Source organism: Rhinoderma darwinii, chromosome 12 (genome assembly GCF_050947455.1).
Source record: "Rhinoderma darwinii isolate aRhiDar2 chromosome 12, aRhiDar2.hap1, whole genome shotgun sequence".
Taxonomy (NCBI): Eukaryota; Metazoa; Chordata; class Amphibia; order Anura; family Rhinodermatidae; genus Rhinoderma; species Rhinoderma darwinii.
The window spans coordinates 34,655,532-34,670,750 of record NC_134698.1 but is presented as its reverse complement, the minus strand read 5'-3'; the positions used below and the strand labels follow the sequence as shown (position 1 = coordinate 34,670,750).

The following is a 15,219-nucleotide window of genomic DNA, read 5'->3' as shown; positions in this document are numbered from 1 at the left end:
TTTGTGGTCTACAGTGTCAAAGGCTGCAGAGAGATCCAAAAGAATAAGGAGAGAGGATTTACCGTCCGATTTAGCCGCCAAGAGATCATTTGAGACTTTAGTAAGGGCAGTTTCTGTGGAGTGTAGAGTGCGGAAACCAGATTGTAAGGGGTCAAGAATGGAGTTAGCAGAGAGATAGCGGATAAGGCGAGAGTAGACCAAGCGTTCCAGGAGTTTGGAGATGAAGGGCAGATTAGAGACTGGTGCTACAGGGTGTAGCTAGCTGTAAACCTACAAAATCAACATCCTGGTATGTGACATAAGGAATGATCCATACACCCTGACTATCAGTGGAAAATTACAGGTTTCCCAGAAAAAGAAAAAGTAGACAGAAAGATATTTGAACTTTGAAAAAAATTTTTTGGTCACTCTCAAAGTAGAGCCCAAAGTTGGATTCCTTCTCAGATGGCAAAGGTTGTGAGATGGGAGCCACGGAGGAATATTGTAATGGTGTCTACATGCCACCATCTACTAATCTTTCAAGGATATCATATGGGTACCAGTCCACCAGAGTGGGGAATTTTAAAGGGTATGAATTAGAATTACTTTTGGAAAAATATGCATTTTTATGATACTGCAACTCTCAAACCATAAAAAAAGGTCTCTTTATGACGAATAAAAGGTTGTCCTGTCTAATGTTCAGGAGCATGGGTTTGCAGAGAAAATGTGGAATTTCAGGGGTCTGTGAATATGTTTGCATCATTGTAGGCACCACCAGTAAATCTCACCTCATCTGACTGCATCTGTTTAATCTCTTCATCCACATTTTCCACAAGTTCATCACTTTCACCTTCTTTACCTGCATCCTCATCCGCTTGATTATCTATAAAACATATGCCTATACTTTACTGATGATGATGTCTTTGTTGTATAAGCAAAAAAATCTAAATATTAAGAACTATAAAAACAGGATAATAGGATTATCAAGCATTGCAAGAGATATCTTCTTTACCTGAATTGTCACTTATATGAGAACTTCCCTGTTCTGTTGAGTCACTATTTTGTGATTTCTTCTCCACAGATGAAAAACCCTGGTTCTTCTTGTTTTTTATCAAGATTTTGCCTAGCAAATCACTAGGGCTTGGAACTGGACATCCTGGTTTTAGCTGAAAAAATAAAAAAGTAGGCACTTGGTAGTGTTCCTTGTTATTCTAGTCCAGAGATCGTTAATTTTCTATATATCTCAAGTTATGACATATCCATCATCAATTTTCATGCCGAGCACAACTAGATAAAATCTATGGGTGAATACTGCAATGTATTTGGTATTCTAAACTACATATATATGGTACTAGCAATAAACAACACTGATCTACTAAGATTTCACTTTAAATTGTAGCTATCGTTTTAATTCTTTTTGCATACAAAGTATTTTTGAAACTTTGTAATGAAACTTTGAAATGAAACTTTATGAAACTTTGTAATATATCTTATATGGGGAAAGTGGCACTTTCAGAAGCCTGTAGCTCTCCTTTTACTGCTTGCCTGTGAGGGTATGTTCACACACTTAACAAAAAACATCTGAAAATACGTTTTTGAAGGTGAAAATTAAGCTTCTTTTAATTTGGAGCTTTTTCACACAGAGTTTTTTGACAAGTTTTTTGACGCGGAAACCGCGCCAAAAAAACTCTTCAAAAACCGCCCGAAAATGCCTCCCATTGATTTCAATGGGAGTTGGACGAGTTTTTTTACCGCGAGTAAAAAAAACGCGTCGCGGTAAAAAGAAGCGTCATGACCCATCTTGAGGCGGTTTCCGCCTCCAAAACCCCATTTCAATCAGTCAGAAAGAGGAAAAAAAAACCTCGACGAGTGTTTTGACGAGTTTTTGTCAAACCACTGTGCAAAAACCTACTGGAGCAGTTTTTGCAGGAGGAATTTTCGTCCTGCAAAAAACTCCGTGTGAACACAGCCTTGGAGGCTTCTTTTCAGGCTTCTTTTGAGGCGTTTTTCATAGTGTTCAATGGAAAATCAGCTCCAGAAAAATCCTCAAGAAATGACATGCACTTCTTTTTACGGAGAGTCTTTTTACGCAATGTTTTTTATAACAGCGGCGTAAAAAGACGCCCCGTATGAACTGAATACTGTTTTTCCCATTGATTTCAATGGGCAGATGTTTGTAGGCATTCAGCTAACGTTTTTTCAGGCGTTTTTCGCGGCGTAAATGCCCCGAAATATGCCTAAACACACTGTGTGTTTGTGTGTGAACATACCCTAGGGTATTGAAATCAATGGGAAAAACAGCATTTAGTTCATACGGGGCGTCTTTTTACGACGCTGTTTTAAAAAACGGAGCGTAAAAAGACGCTCCGTAAAAAGAAGTGCATGTCACTTCTTGAGGCATTTTTTTGAGCTGATTTTCCATTGAACACTATGAAAAACGCCATGAAAAACGCCTCAAAAGAAGCCTGAAAAGAAGTCTCAGAGTATGTTCACACGCTGAGTAAAAAAGGTCTGAAAATACGGAGCTGTTTTCAAGGGAAAACAGCTCCTGATTTTCAGAAATTTTTTGAGCCATTTGCGATTTTCGCTCCGTTTTTCGCTTCGTTTTTTACGGCCGTTTTTGGAGCTGTTTTCAATAGTCTATGAAAAACAGCTCCAAAAACATCCCAAGAAGTGACGTGCCCTTCTTTTTCGCTGCGTTTTTTTTACGCGGCCATTTTTCAAAACGGCTGTGTAAAAAAACGACCCATCGGAACAGAACGCCATTTTTCCTATTGAAATCAATGGGCAGATGTTTGAAGGCGTGTTGCTGCCGATTTTTCGGCCATTTACAGCCCGAAAAACGGCCAAAAATAAGCCGTGTGAACATACCCTCAAAAGAAGCTCCAAATGAAAAGAAACTTCATTTTCAGCTTCAAAAACCCTTGAAAATCAGAGGCTGTTTTCTCTGAAAACAGCTCCGTATTTTCAGAAGTTTTTTGTTAAGCGTGTGAACATACCCTCAATGTACAGAAATCTCATCAGTCCTCAAATTAATCAATTTACAGTAACTCAGTAGATTGAAGACATAGAGGAGGGAGAAGAAGGGGTTGCAGCTGCACTTTGTCTTTCTCTCTCTAAAATCGGGCTGGTTAATAGCATCAAATCCCTAACCATTTGGGTTGGGGGACTTGGTGAATCTTTGCCTCATTTCCTTTCTATGATCCTTGAGTTGGTTCAGCACACTCTCGTCTACCAGAATTGTAGGACCTGTGTAGAGAGGATCCCTGCACAGACACTTACCACTAGTTAAAATAAGAGTAGCAGCCAGTGGGATAGTCCCCAGAGACCAGGTAGTGTCCTGCTGTCCCGGGTGGGCTGGTTTCAACTGTATCTGCCTATAGGGGCATTATACTGTGTGAGGCACTATGGTGGCATTATACTGTGTGAGAGGCACTATGGGGGCATAATATTGTGTTTGGAGGCACTATGGGGAATTATACTGTGTGTGCAGGCACAATGCGGGCATTATACTGTGTGTGTGTGTGTGTGTGTGTGTGTGTGTGTGTGTGTGTGTGTGTGTGCGTGTGTGTGTGTGTGTGTGTGTGTGTGTTTGTGTGTGTGGGCACTATGGGAACATTATACTGTGTAAGAGGGCACTATGGAGAAATTATACTGTGGGGAGGCACTGGAGGCATGAAACTGGGGAGAGGCACTATGGGAGTATGATATTGTGTGTGGGGGGCACTATGAAGGCAGGATACTGTATGGGGACACTATGGGTGCATGATTCCTAGTAGGAGACACTAGCAAGACCTTCTTTGTACTTACTGGATAATTTTCCAGAACATCAGTCAGTAACATGTCTCCAAATATTGTTCTGCAGTACTCAGCCATCTTTGCCTGTTGCTTTGCACTGCAAAATACAATATAAAATATTACCACATATAAGCTTTATCTATAACATAAAAAGAGCAAAATAAAAGTGCTTGTAGATTACGTGCTCTTAACCCTAAAATACAAATAAATGTCAATACTTTCATTCAGTTTATAGACTAATATTGTATTTATGTATTATTAATATTATTTATAAATTCACCTAATTCTGTTTGTTTAATGAAAATACTAGACTGTATTGCCCTGTCGGGGGGGCTGTATTGCACTGTCTACAGGGGTGGCTGTGTAGCGCTGTATGGGGAGACTGTAAAGCCCTGTCTACAGGGGGGCTGTATAGCACTGTTTACAGGGGGGCTGTATAGCACTGTTTACAGGGGGCTGTATAGCACTGTTTACAAGGGGGGCTGTATGGCACAGTCTACAGGAGTGGCTGTATAGCACTATCTACAAGGGCGGGCTGTGTGTGGCACCCAGTCAAAAGTTTGTTATGGGGCCCAGTGTTTCCAAGTTACACCCCTGTACCACATAATTGGTACAGTGAAATAATCAGAATAATTTTTCCATGCACCTTTTTCAGAACATGGAGCACTGATTATTTTTTCTTTAATGCACACTATATGCTTTTTTAGTAGCGCTGTAGTGCTACAGACCCTGTACTGTGGCACACGGAGTCCCCACGGGTCAGTATTACCAGCTACATTAAGTACTTTTTACCTGTCTTTTTGAGATGCAGTTATTATGCACATTTTCTACTTTTTTTTTAACCCTTAAGGCCCCATGCACACATCCATGCAGTATTTACGGTCAGTGAATACTGCACAGACGGCCGCGGAGTGTCATCTGCATTTGCGACTGTGCTCACAGTACTAAGTATAGGAGCACGGTCCATAAATGTGAAAAATAGGACATGTCCTATTTTTTAGCATTTCTACGGCCCGGATACACACCTGTAAATATATGGGAAGGTGTCCGTGGCCAATAGAAATTAATGTTTCAGTATTTTAATCGCAATTTCGGATCCGTAATTGCGGATAAAAGCTATTGACATGTGCATGGGGCCTTAGCATGAAGGACAGTGCATTCTCATACTCTTTTTAACTAATTCTGGCAGTAATGACTGGCCTGTCATCACAATGTACAATAGAAGCACTCACGAGTCTACATGGTTTTCAAATGACAATATCACTGGATAAGCAGAAGTTTTGAATGCAGATTCTGCAATAGCTTCAATGACATCCTGGAAAAACAAGACCATATTCATCATTAGCATTTTTTATTTATTTCCAGTTTCTTATAATGCGCCATGTTCTGCTACGCTGTACTAAGATTGTCACCAATTCCATTTTTCAATCACAGGCACACACACTAGTTAGTACTGTATCTTTTTGGAACAGAAAACTCAGGGGAAACCCACACAGACATGGGAAGAACATCCAAACTCCATGCAGATGTTGTCCTTGGTGGGATTCATTGCTAGACCCCAGTGCTGCAAGGTAACAGTGCTAACCCCTGAGCCAAGCCATATTTTGTATGTCACTTATCCATAAGATAAATTTGACTTAGTAAAATACTGCAGAACATTGCTAATATTACAAAGTAAAAATTGTCTCTAGGATCTATCTTACCAGTCAATGCATGTATATAGGTTTAGAAGTATGATGCAGTGCTATAAGCTAAAGTATCTTTGTACTCACCTAAATCCCTAAATTATTAAATAAAAAGCGAACTCTGGTAACAAATGAAGTTTGCTATTGCAGATTTTTGTTGGGGTGTCTGTCAGACTACATAATGAATACTTTTTCAGCTAACTATAGTCATGTAAAATACTTGGTCTCAAATTAAACAAATTAGTTATTTAGAACTCCCAATCATCAATTCTTAAATTGAAGAATAAAGTCTGTTATTTTTCAACCAACAATAGCCTATGGGTGAGGAATGCAGCTGTATGGCATCCGTCACTGGTCTCTGTTAAACGTATACATCGGAAAGCTGGTGTCCATTGGATTGTTATCACTGGAGCTTCCCGATGCAGCAGAGAGACTCTGAATAACTACTATGAGAGTAATTATTGTTTAATCATTTACCATTCAGTAGAAAAATCTGTAGTATAGAGAGTTAATAATTATGTGAAAACATGTGTTAGACCTTGAAAGTCTCAGCGAATAATTGTTTTTTAAACAATTATAATAGAGTGAAGTTTTTACGACCCCAAGACAATACGATTTTTAGTTTTTAATGAGACTGGAACTCTTTTCTTCTCCTAACAAGATTTCAGGTACAAAATTAGTAAAGCTGAAACTTTAATTCCAATGGAGGAGGCTCAAGAGCATTTCCTGAGGCCATATATAGATATGCTACCATAGTTTCTTTATGCATGTAATATATTCATATACTATAAAGTGATCTTTAATGTGATTTGTTAAGCTACCTCTATAACTGGGCTGGAACTAAATCATATATACACAACCGTTCAATAGTTTAGGGTCACTTAGAAATGTCCTTATTTTTGCAAGAAAAGCACAGTTTTTTTCAATGAAGATAACATTAAATTAATCAGAAATACACTCTATACATTGTTAATGTGCTAAATGACTATTCTAGCTGCAAACGTCTGTTTTTTAATGCAATATCTACATAGGTGTATAGAGGCCCATTTCCAGCAACTATCACTCCAGTGTTCTAATGGTACATTGTGTTTACTAACTCAGTTAGAAGGCTAATGGATGATTAGAAAACACTTGAAAACCCTTGTGCAATAATGTTAGCACCGCTGTAAACCGTTTTGCAGTTTAGAGGAGCTATAAAACTGACCTTCCTTTGAGATAGTTGAGAATCTGGAGCATTACATTTGTGGGTTCGATTAAACTCTCAAAATGGCTAGAAAAAGAGAGCTTTCATGTGAAACTCGACAGTCTATTCTTGTTCTTAGAAATGAAAGCTATTCCATGCGAGAAATTGCCAAGAAACTGAAGGTTTCCTACAACGGTGTGTACTACTCCCTTCAGAGGACAGCACACACAAGCTCTAACCAGAGTAGAAAGAGAAGTGGGAGGCCCCGCTGCACAACTGAGCAACAAGACATGTACATTAGAGTCTCTAGTTTGAGAAATAGACGCCTCACAGGTCCTCAACTGGCAGCTTCATTAAATAGTACCCGCAAAGCGCCAGTGTCAACGTCTACAGTGAAGAGGCAACTCCGGGATGCTGGCCTTCAGGGCAGAGTGGCAAAGAAAAAGCCATATCTGAGACTGGCTAATAAAAGGAAAAGATTCATATGGCCAACAGCACACAGACATTGGACAGAGGAAGATTGGAAAAAAGTGTTATGGACAGACCAATCGAAGTTTGAGGTGTTTGGATCACATAGAAGAACATTTGTGAGACGCAGAACAACTGAAAAGATGCTGGAAGAGTGCCTTACGCCATCTGTCAAGCATGGTGGAGGTAATGTGATGGTCTGGGGTTGCTTTGGTGCTGGTAAAGTTGGAGATTTGTACAAGGTAAAAGGGATTTTGAATAAGGAAGGCTATCACTCCATTTTGCAACGCCATGCCATACCCTGTGGACAGCGCTTGATTGGAGCCAATTTCATCCTACAACAGGACAATGACCCAAAGCACACCTCTAAATTATGCAAGAACTATTTAGGGAAGAAGCAGGCAGCTGGTATTCTATCTGTAATGGAGTGGCCAGCGCAGTCACCAGATCTCAACCCCATAGAGCTGTTGAGGGAGCAGCTTGACCGTATGGTACGCAAGAAGTGCCCATCAAGCCAATCCAACTTGTGGGAGGGCCTTCTGGAAGCATGGGGTGAGATTTCTCCCGATTACCTCAGCAAATTAACAGCTAGAATGCCCAAGGTCTGCAATGCTGTAATTGCTGCAAATGGAGCATTCTTTGACGAAAGCAAAGTTTGAAGAAGAAAATTATTATTTCAAATAAAAATCATTATTTCTAACCTTGTCAATGTCTTGACTATATTTTCTAGTTATTTTGCAAGTCATTTCATATATATAAGTGTGAGTTTTCATGGAAAACACAAAATTGTCTGGGTGACCCCAAACTTTTGAACGGTAGTGTATATAGTCAAGAAAACTCCAAAATACGAGACAGCACTCCGGTTAGTGAAAAAAAAGTGAATTTATTCACCACATGTGATGTTTCAGCCCTACTTTTTTTTCAAAATGTTTACATCTACATACATACATACATACATACATCACACATTTTTTATTTTTATTTTGTTTTTAAAAAATATTTATTTTTATTTTTCCAACATAACATACATACATTATTGCCTACACAAAAATGCATGTCAATAACACATTTTATAGTTAATACACCTTACCCATCCCTATCCCATGAATGAGGATTGTGGAGGCAGTGGAGGAGGAGCAAAAGGGGAGAAAAAGCCCCGCAGTTGATTCCATAATATCCCTTACTTTTACCTAGATCTTTCAAAAGGGGAATAGGGTTGCCGTTATCCAATCACTAACAAGAATGGCTTTTTAAATGTAAAACTAATTCCCATGAAACTTTACACCATCTCTGCACCTGAATGAACAGTATCCATATTCTCAGGCAAGAATGAATCTTATCTCATGGCTGTTCCACAATTACAAGGTCAAAGCATACGTTCTTGTAACAGACAGATAAGGAACAAATGACTACTTAGAACATAGGAAAAAAAAATGCTCCTTGCATCGGGCGCTCTTGTGTGGGTGGTTCAGTAATTCCACAAAACCATCAGATGAGACTTAAAACAATTTATTTCTGAACATACTAAAAAACAATAAAAAATTGCTGCTGCAACGCGTTTCAACCTCGTACTGACCACAGTACGAGGTTGAAACGCATTGCAGCAGCAATTTTTTTTTCCTAGGTTCTACATCTCCACATTTTGTGCATTTATCATCCAATTTATACCCAATTTTAAACAAGAACAAAGGTGTTCTATGTAATCTGTGTACAATAAAATATTGTGTAACTCTATAAGTTTTTAAGACACCTTAGGAATTAATTACATAATTTTTCCCCATTCACTTTCACTCCTTATTTTTCCTGAATCTTTGTGCTAATGTGCAATATTTTTTAATTCAGTATTTTTAACCTGTGCATTCATTAACTTTTTATACAACAATGACAGTAAACCTTTCCTATCCCCAGCACACTCTGTCCATGTAGTTACTCTTTATCCTCTAGAGGATGGAACTGAATCATATATGATTTCTATTGGTCTTCAACTTAGTATTGCCTTATTGTGTATAAATAAACGAGAAACAGCCTCAAGCACCAGAGATATGGCACATGTGTGATACTGATGAACTTCCGTGTCTGTGTCTTCTCTCCGATGCATCGTTATCTTGATTTGGACTCTGAGGATGGATTCTTAGAGTACCTTTAGCTTTCCCAAACCCAGGCTACTCCGACACCACTCTGCCGCAAAACATCTCTGGGATTCAGTCCCGTGACCTTCTTGCACCCTCTACCAATCTAGTCCAACTAAGACTAAGCTGCTCTGCATTCCCCAGAGAAGTTCACATACAGAGCACTGCTACACAGAGATCCCCACTTTGCACATACCCACCTGCACAGTGGCCAATTATCTCCCTGTGATGGCAAAACCTTCAAAGCAGTCGGGTGTCCCCAGTGATGACCCCAGGGAAGCTACAGTGATGTCACTGGCAATATATGGGACTCTGACTTCTCTGAGGGTCTTGCTTTCGCTGGGGATAGTTGGGCCGACGTGTGGCTGGGAATGTGTGGTGCCGGCGGGTGTGGGGTTCTCTGTGTGGCAGAGCTCTGTGTAGGAGCTTTCCTGGGCAACGCAGAGCCGCAGAGTCATTGTCGGATTGGGAGGGGGGAACAGAGGCCACCGGAATGGATTCCAGAGGTATTGTGTGGACAGGGTGGCCATTAAGACTACCTCTGCTGCATCGGGAAGCTCCAGTTATAACTGTCTATATATGGAAAGTTCAGTCACTTAAGCTTCCCAATGTATTCGTAAAGCAGAGGCTGCGATGGAGGACTTACGGCATCAACCAGTCACTCTTAGGCTATGATAATATCCATTTAACGGACACGTGATGAAAATGTTCAAAAGAGTTCATGATGTATCCGTTAAACAGATACCATTATTGCCTATGGGTGATGGATGCTACTGTTAAGGCATCCATCACAGCCTCGCTTAACGTATACATTGGGAGCATATACATCAAAACGAAGACCATAACACAGTGTGAAAAGGGCCTTAAAGGGAAGTTTAAAGAATTAGCGTGATGGCAGAAAATGTGATAACATTTTTTTTATTTTATTCTCATACTGGTTATTTTGTTTTTAAATAAAAAAAAAATACACATTTGATTAGTAACATAATTTTTACCTTAAAAAGGATCTCGGTAGTCATAGTAAATCCATGAGTGATAATGGGTTCTTCCTCAGGAGGCTTTCCTTTCCAGCAGTCTAGCTCCACACATCGGCAACCTGAGAGCAGACTCTGTCTGTACATTTCAGGGGATGAGACCCCAGAAAACTGACCAGCTGCAACGTTTGCAAAACAGTTAGTACAAGGTTTGTTGGTTCACACAGGACGAACTGTACTTTACTGCTTTGCTATTTTTCCTGTACATGTGTCTATAATGTGTGTTCCAATAGAAATCAATTCTGTGTACATTTCCTAGAATGCACAGCCATCAGTTTTTGCTACCGATTCTTAACGATTCTTCACTTACCGATGCAGTAAGTAAAGAACTACCTCTTTGTGTGAACCTATTCTCAACAAGGTATATATTAGTGACTTAAAACCCTAAGGGTACGTTGACATGGGGCGCTAATGTTGCAGTAGAGAGCACTGCAGAAAAAAATATGTTCAAAAGGAAATTACTAAAAGGCATAAAGCCCCACGAGTGACCCAGAGGTTCGCTAAGAGGCCATTAAAATTATTAACTTTTATTAACTCATCCTTAAAGTATTTGTACACAGTGATTGGGTAGACCATTAAACAGTGTACATTAAAACCAACTGTGTGCCAGATGTTTTTCCTGTATATTGCATGAATTGACAGTGCACCTAACGGAAATTTGGTGACTAGGGACTAAATGTCATTAAAACAGCCTAGGATGTGCCCTATTTATTTTGGTGCATGTTACTCCAATGCACATTGTGTCCATTTGTTATATCTTTTAGAGTGAAAACACTCTAATTTTTAGGCATTGTAAGATGTTTATTGTTTCTCTACACTTTTTGTATGTTTATTGCATTTTCTTTATTATGTAATAGCTCATTAAAAATATAGCTAATTATCATTGATTCTGGGCAGTAAATAACATACAGAAGAGTACCTGTGAGGTAGGTGTTATGGGAGGAGTTAATAAAGTAGTGAGTAAGAGGTTGGTTCATGTCTTGATTCACAGGTAACTTGTCCATGGACACAATACTGTTCTCAGACCCACACAGAAACCAAACCATACCTTTAGGAGACAGCTGCCCTAGAGTAGAGAAAACAGCATTAGTATTAGTCCATACCCTTTGAACCTTATTTGGCCCTTTGCCTCTTTAAAACTAGATAAATGTTGACAGTACAAGTTTTTTTAACCATGAATACTATTTTGTGTACGTTCTAATTTACAACTCCTTATATATATATATATATATATATATATATATATATATATATATATATATATATATATATATATTACATATTCTATAATAGATTCTAATGCTTGCCATCACTGTTGTAATATTGACAGAAATTACATGAATCTAGTGATCACATTCATTTCACATAACTTTTGGGAAATATGTTCTCATGTAACTCGGTCTATGTTGATGCAATCAAGGCCCAAATATATTAGACTGAAGTCTGAAATGGGTATGTCAACTGATACTCGCCCAGTAAACTTATCCAGATCCAAATCATAGGTTATATTGATATATTGGAGTGAAGTAAGAGACACACGCTTGTATACTCAAATATCCTTCTCTGGTTTATTGCCAAAATCTCATTACAATAGAATCTTTCAAAAGGGGAATAGGGTTGCCGTTATCCAATCACTAACAAGAATGGCTTTTTAAATGTAAAACTAATTCCCATGAAACTTTACACCATCTCTGCACCTGAATGAACAGTATCCATATTCTCAGGCAAGAATGAATCTTATCTAATGGCTGTTCCACAATTACAAGGTCAAAGCATACGTTCTTGTAACAGACAGATAAGGAACAAATGACTACTTAACCATGAAATGGATTCTTTAAATATAAAATGGAGACTTCATCCAAGATGGAGTCACATAGCCATTCTTTCAAAAATGAAATCAATAAACATATTTTAATCACTTTAAAAGTCCCCCTCCGTAACTCAGTGGCGTAATATGGTGAACACAATAATTTCAGTTGAACACCTAGTCTACAGAAACAGACGATGTCCTAAAAATGTCAATAAATCCTGAGACTTATGGTGTTTTTCCCCTCTATACGAATAATTGCCTTAGGACTTCATTCTCCTCATATCTCCCTTCACCTTAGCGATAGGTTGACGTATATCCATGTGTACTAGTATTCTATTAAATGTATCATGCGTTTGCTTTTTATGCACATATTTCATTTGTTGCACTACTTCTGACAGGCATTGGGGGTGTGTCACTGTCCACTTTTTCTTGCACATAGTGTTTATATGCTCTCACTGTAATAAGGGATCTCCTGTATACTGACATATGTTGCTGTCTTTCTGTGATGTGCCTTTAGTTTCTTATTGTATTGTAAAACTTGTATTGTAAAACTAGTTAAAAAAAATACAAATGGGAGGGCGGATCTTTGAAACTTAAGGATGGAACATGTGGGTGGACATATTCTCATAATTACCATCAGTAGGCAATGGAACGTTCTACCTTGTTTGCATGAGTTTCCTCCAGGTTCTCGGTTCTTCAAGTACATACAAGATTGTGTGTGTGCTTGTGTGTATGTATGTGTGTGTAATGTTTGTATGTGTGTGTAATTGGAAAATTTTATTGTGAATGCTATAGAGATGATGTGGACAGGATCCAAAACAATGCACAAATCCTTCCCATGTCACTGCCTCACATCGTACGGGCTCATATTCCACGACAGTGATATGAAACAGCGATATCAAATTATGGGAAGACTTTGTTTCTTATTATTGCTGTAAAAGGTGGGGCAACCAGTTATTAAATTTAATGGGGTAATGAATTGTTCACATGAGTATTGGGTCACTTGGATTGTTACATTTTGTTTTTAGATCAGAAACTATTTAGTGTGAAAAATATGCAATAATAGGGAACTGAGAGGTAAATACTTTTTATATGACTGCATGCCTACATTTTCCCTATGGCTTTAAGTTTTTAAACTCTAAATAGGTAAAAATGTCTGTACTGATTAAATTTCTAATATATATTTCTAACAGGTGGAGATATTTTTTTGTTACAGAACTTATAAATTGCCCCTTCCCCTCTCGCTGCCATAGAGTTGAATGATAACGGATTTATCACTGAGTTCAATGGTAGCGGTATAAATCCATCTTCAGTAAGCTCCCTTAGTGGCAGCTGCAGGCAGCCAGAATTGTATCCTTTATCTCCATTGCAGTGGTTCCCAACCAGGGTGCCGCAGCACCCTGGCGTGCCGTGAGAACGGCCCAGGAATTCTGTGACAGCTCAGCCACTGCAAAAAAAAAACAACTTTTGCTGGTAGCAGACGTGACACATGCATGTCTGCTACAAGCTCCGGCCTGATGCTTACTTAGTATATTCCTGTAGCAGACGTGACACACGCACGTCTTCTACAAGCTCCGCCCCCGAAGCTTACTCCAACTATCCTTGAAACAGACATGACGCACGCACATCTGCTACGAACGTGAACCTACAAGGACCGCCTACCACTTCCCACCAGAAGAGCCTGACAGAGGGAGAGGAGCTGATGCTGCAGTCCTGGGCAGGGTAAGTACACTACCGTTCAAAAGTTTAGGGTCACTTAGAAATTTCCTTATTTTTTAAAGAAAAGCACAGTTTTTTTCAATGCAGATAACATTAAATTAATCAAAAATACACTCTATACATTGTTAACCCCTTCCCGACATTTGACGTACATGTACGTCATGGAAAGCATTGACTTCCCGCAAAATGCCGTACATGTACGTCAAACGTTTGGCACCGGCTCAGAAGCTGAGTCGGTGCCAACATCGTCGGATCTCAGCTGTATCTTACAGCTGACATCCGACTGTAACGGCGGGGACCGAAATTAGCTTCGATCCCCGCCATTAACCCCTTAAGTGCAGCGCTCAAACGCGATCGCTGCACTTAAGGTGTTTGCAGCTCATCGGAGCCCCAGCAATGAAATTGCCGGGGTTCCGGTGGCTGCAATGGCAACCGGAGGCCTAATACTGGCCTCCCGGTCTGCCTAGCACCGAAGCCGGTCAAGATCCGCCCGGCGGCGGAGCCTGATCGGCTTCTGTAGCTGCCGGCAAGATGGCGCCGGGTCAGGAGCTGATGCGGCGTCATCAGCGGTGGAGGTCAGCTGTACTGTACAGCTGACATCCACCTGTAACGGCAGGAACCGGAGCTAGCTCCGATCCCTGCCATTAACCCCTTCGATGCAGCAATCGAAAGCGATTGCTGCATCGTAGCGGTTACTAGCAGATCGCCAGCCCTGGTAGGCAATCGGGACTGGCGACTGCTGTTATGGCAACAGGAGACACAATGGTCTCCTGCTCTGCCATTACGGAAGCCGATTTAGGCCCCGCCGGGAGGCGAAGCCTAAACGGCTTGCTGTCAGTGAATGACTGACAGATCTAATAAATTGCACTACATAGGTAGTGCAATGTATTAGAAAAAAATAAATCTGACCGTTGGACCTTCAAGTCCCCTAGTGGGACTTGAGAAAAAGTGTAAAAAAAGTATAAAAAAAGTGTAAAAAAAAGTGCAAAAAATAAAAGTTTGAAAACAATAAAAGTTTCAAGTAATCAAATAACACACAATCGCCCTTTTACTCTTATCAAGTCCTTTATTATTGAAAAATAATAATAAACCATATGTATTTGGTATCGCCACGACCGTAACGACCGGAGGTATCAAAATATTATATTATTTATTGCACGCGGTGAACAGCGTAAAAAAAAACGTAAAAAACTTTACCAGAGTTTCTGTTTTTTGGTCACTTTGCCCTACAAATATTACAATAAAAAGTGATCAAAAAGTCGCACGTATCCAAAAATAGTACCTATAAAAACTATAGCTCGTCCCGCAAAAAACAAGCCCTCATACAACTCCGTAGACAAAAAAATTAAAAAGTTATGGTTCTCACAACTTGGCGACAGAAAAAATACATTCTTTTTACAAAAGTAATTTTATT

General features: G+C 39.6%; 1 protein-coding gene across 1 annotated transcript in view; it reads right to left on the bottom strand.

The window, feature by feature from the left end:
• Positions 1–15,219, bottom strand: part of PLCB2 (phospholipase C beta 2) — a 207,257-nt gene that overhangs the window by 58,797 nt on the left and 133,241 nt on the right. The window contains exons 10-15 of the mRNA XM_075843498.1: positions 11,196–11,342; positions 10,238–10,395; positions 5,010–5,092; positions 3,790–3,874; positions 992–1,145; positions 768–862 (exon numbers count right to left, since the gene is read on the bottom strand). Of these exons, the coding sequence (XP_075699613.1) occupies positions 768–862; positions 992–1,145; positions 3,790–3,874; positions 5,010–5,092; positions 10,238–10,395; positions 11,196–11,342 (722 nt within the window). The remainder of the gene's footprint in view (positions 1–767; positions 863–991; positions 1,146–3,789; positions 3,875–5,009; positions 5,093–10,237; positions 10,396–11,195; positions 11,343–15,219) is intronic.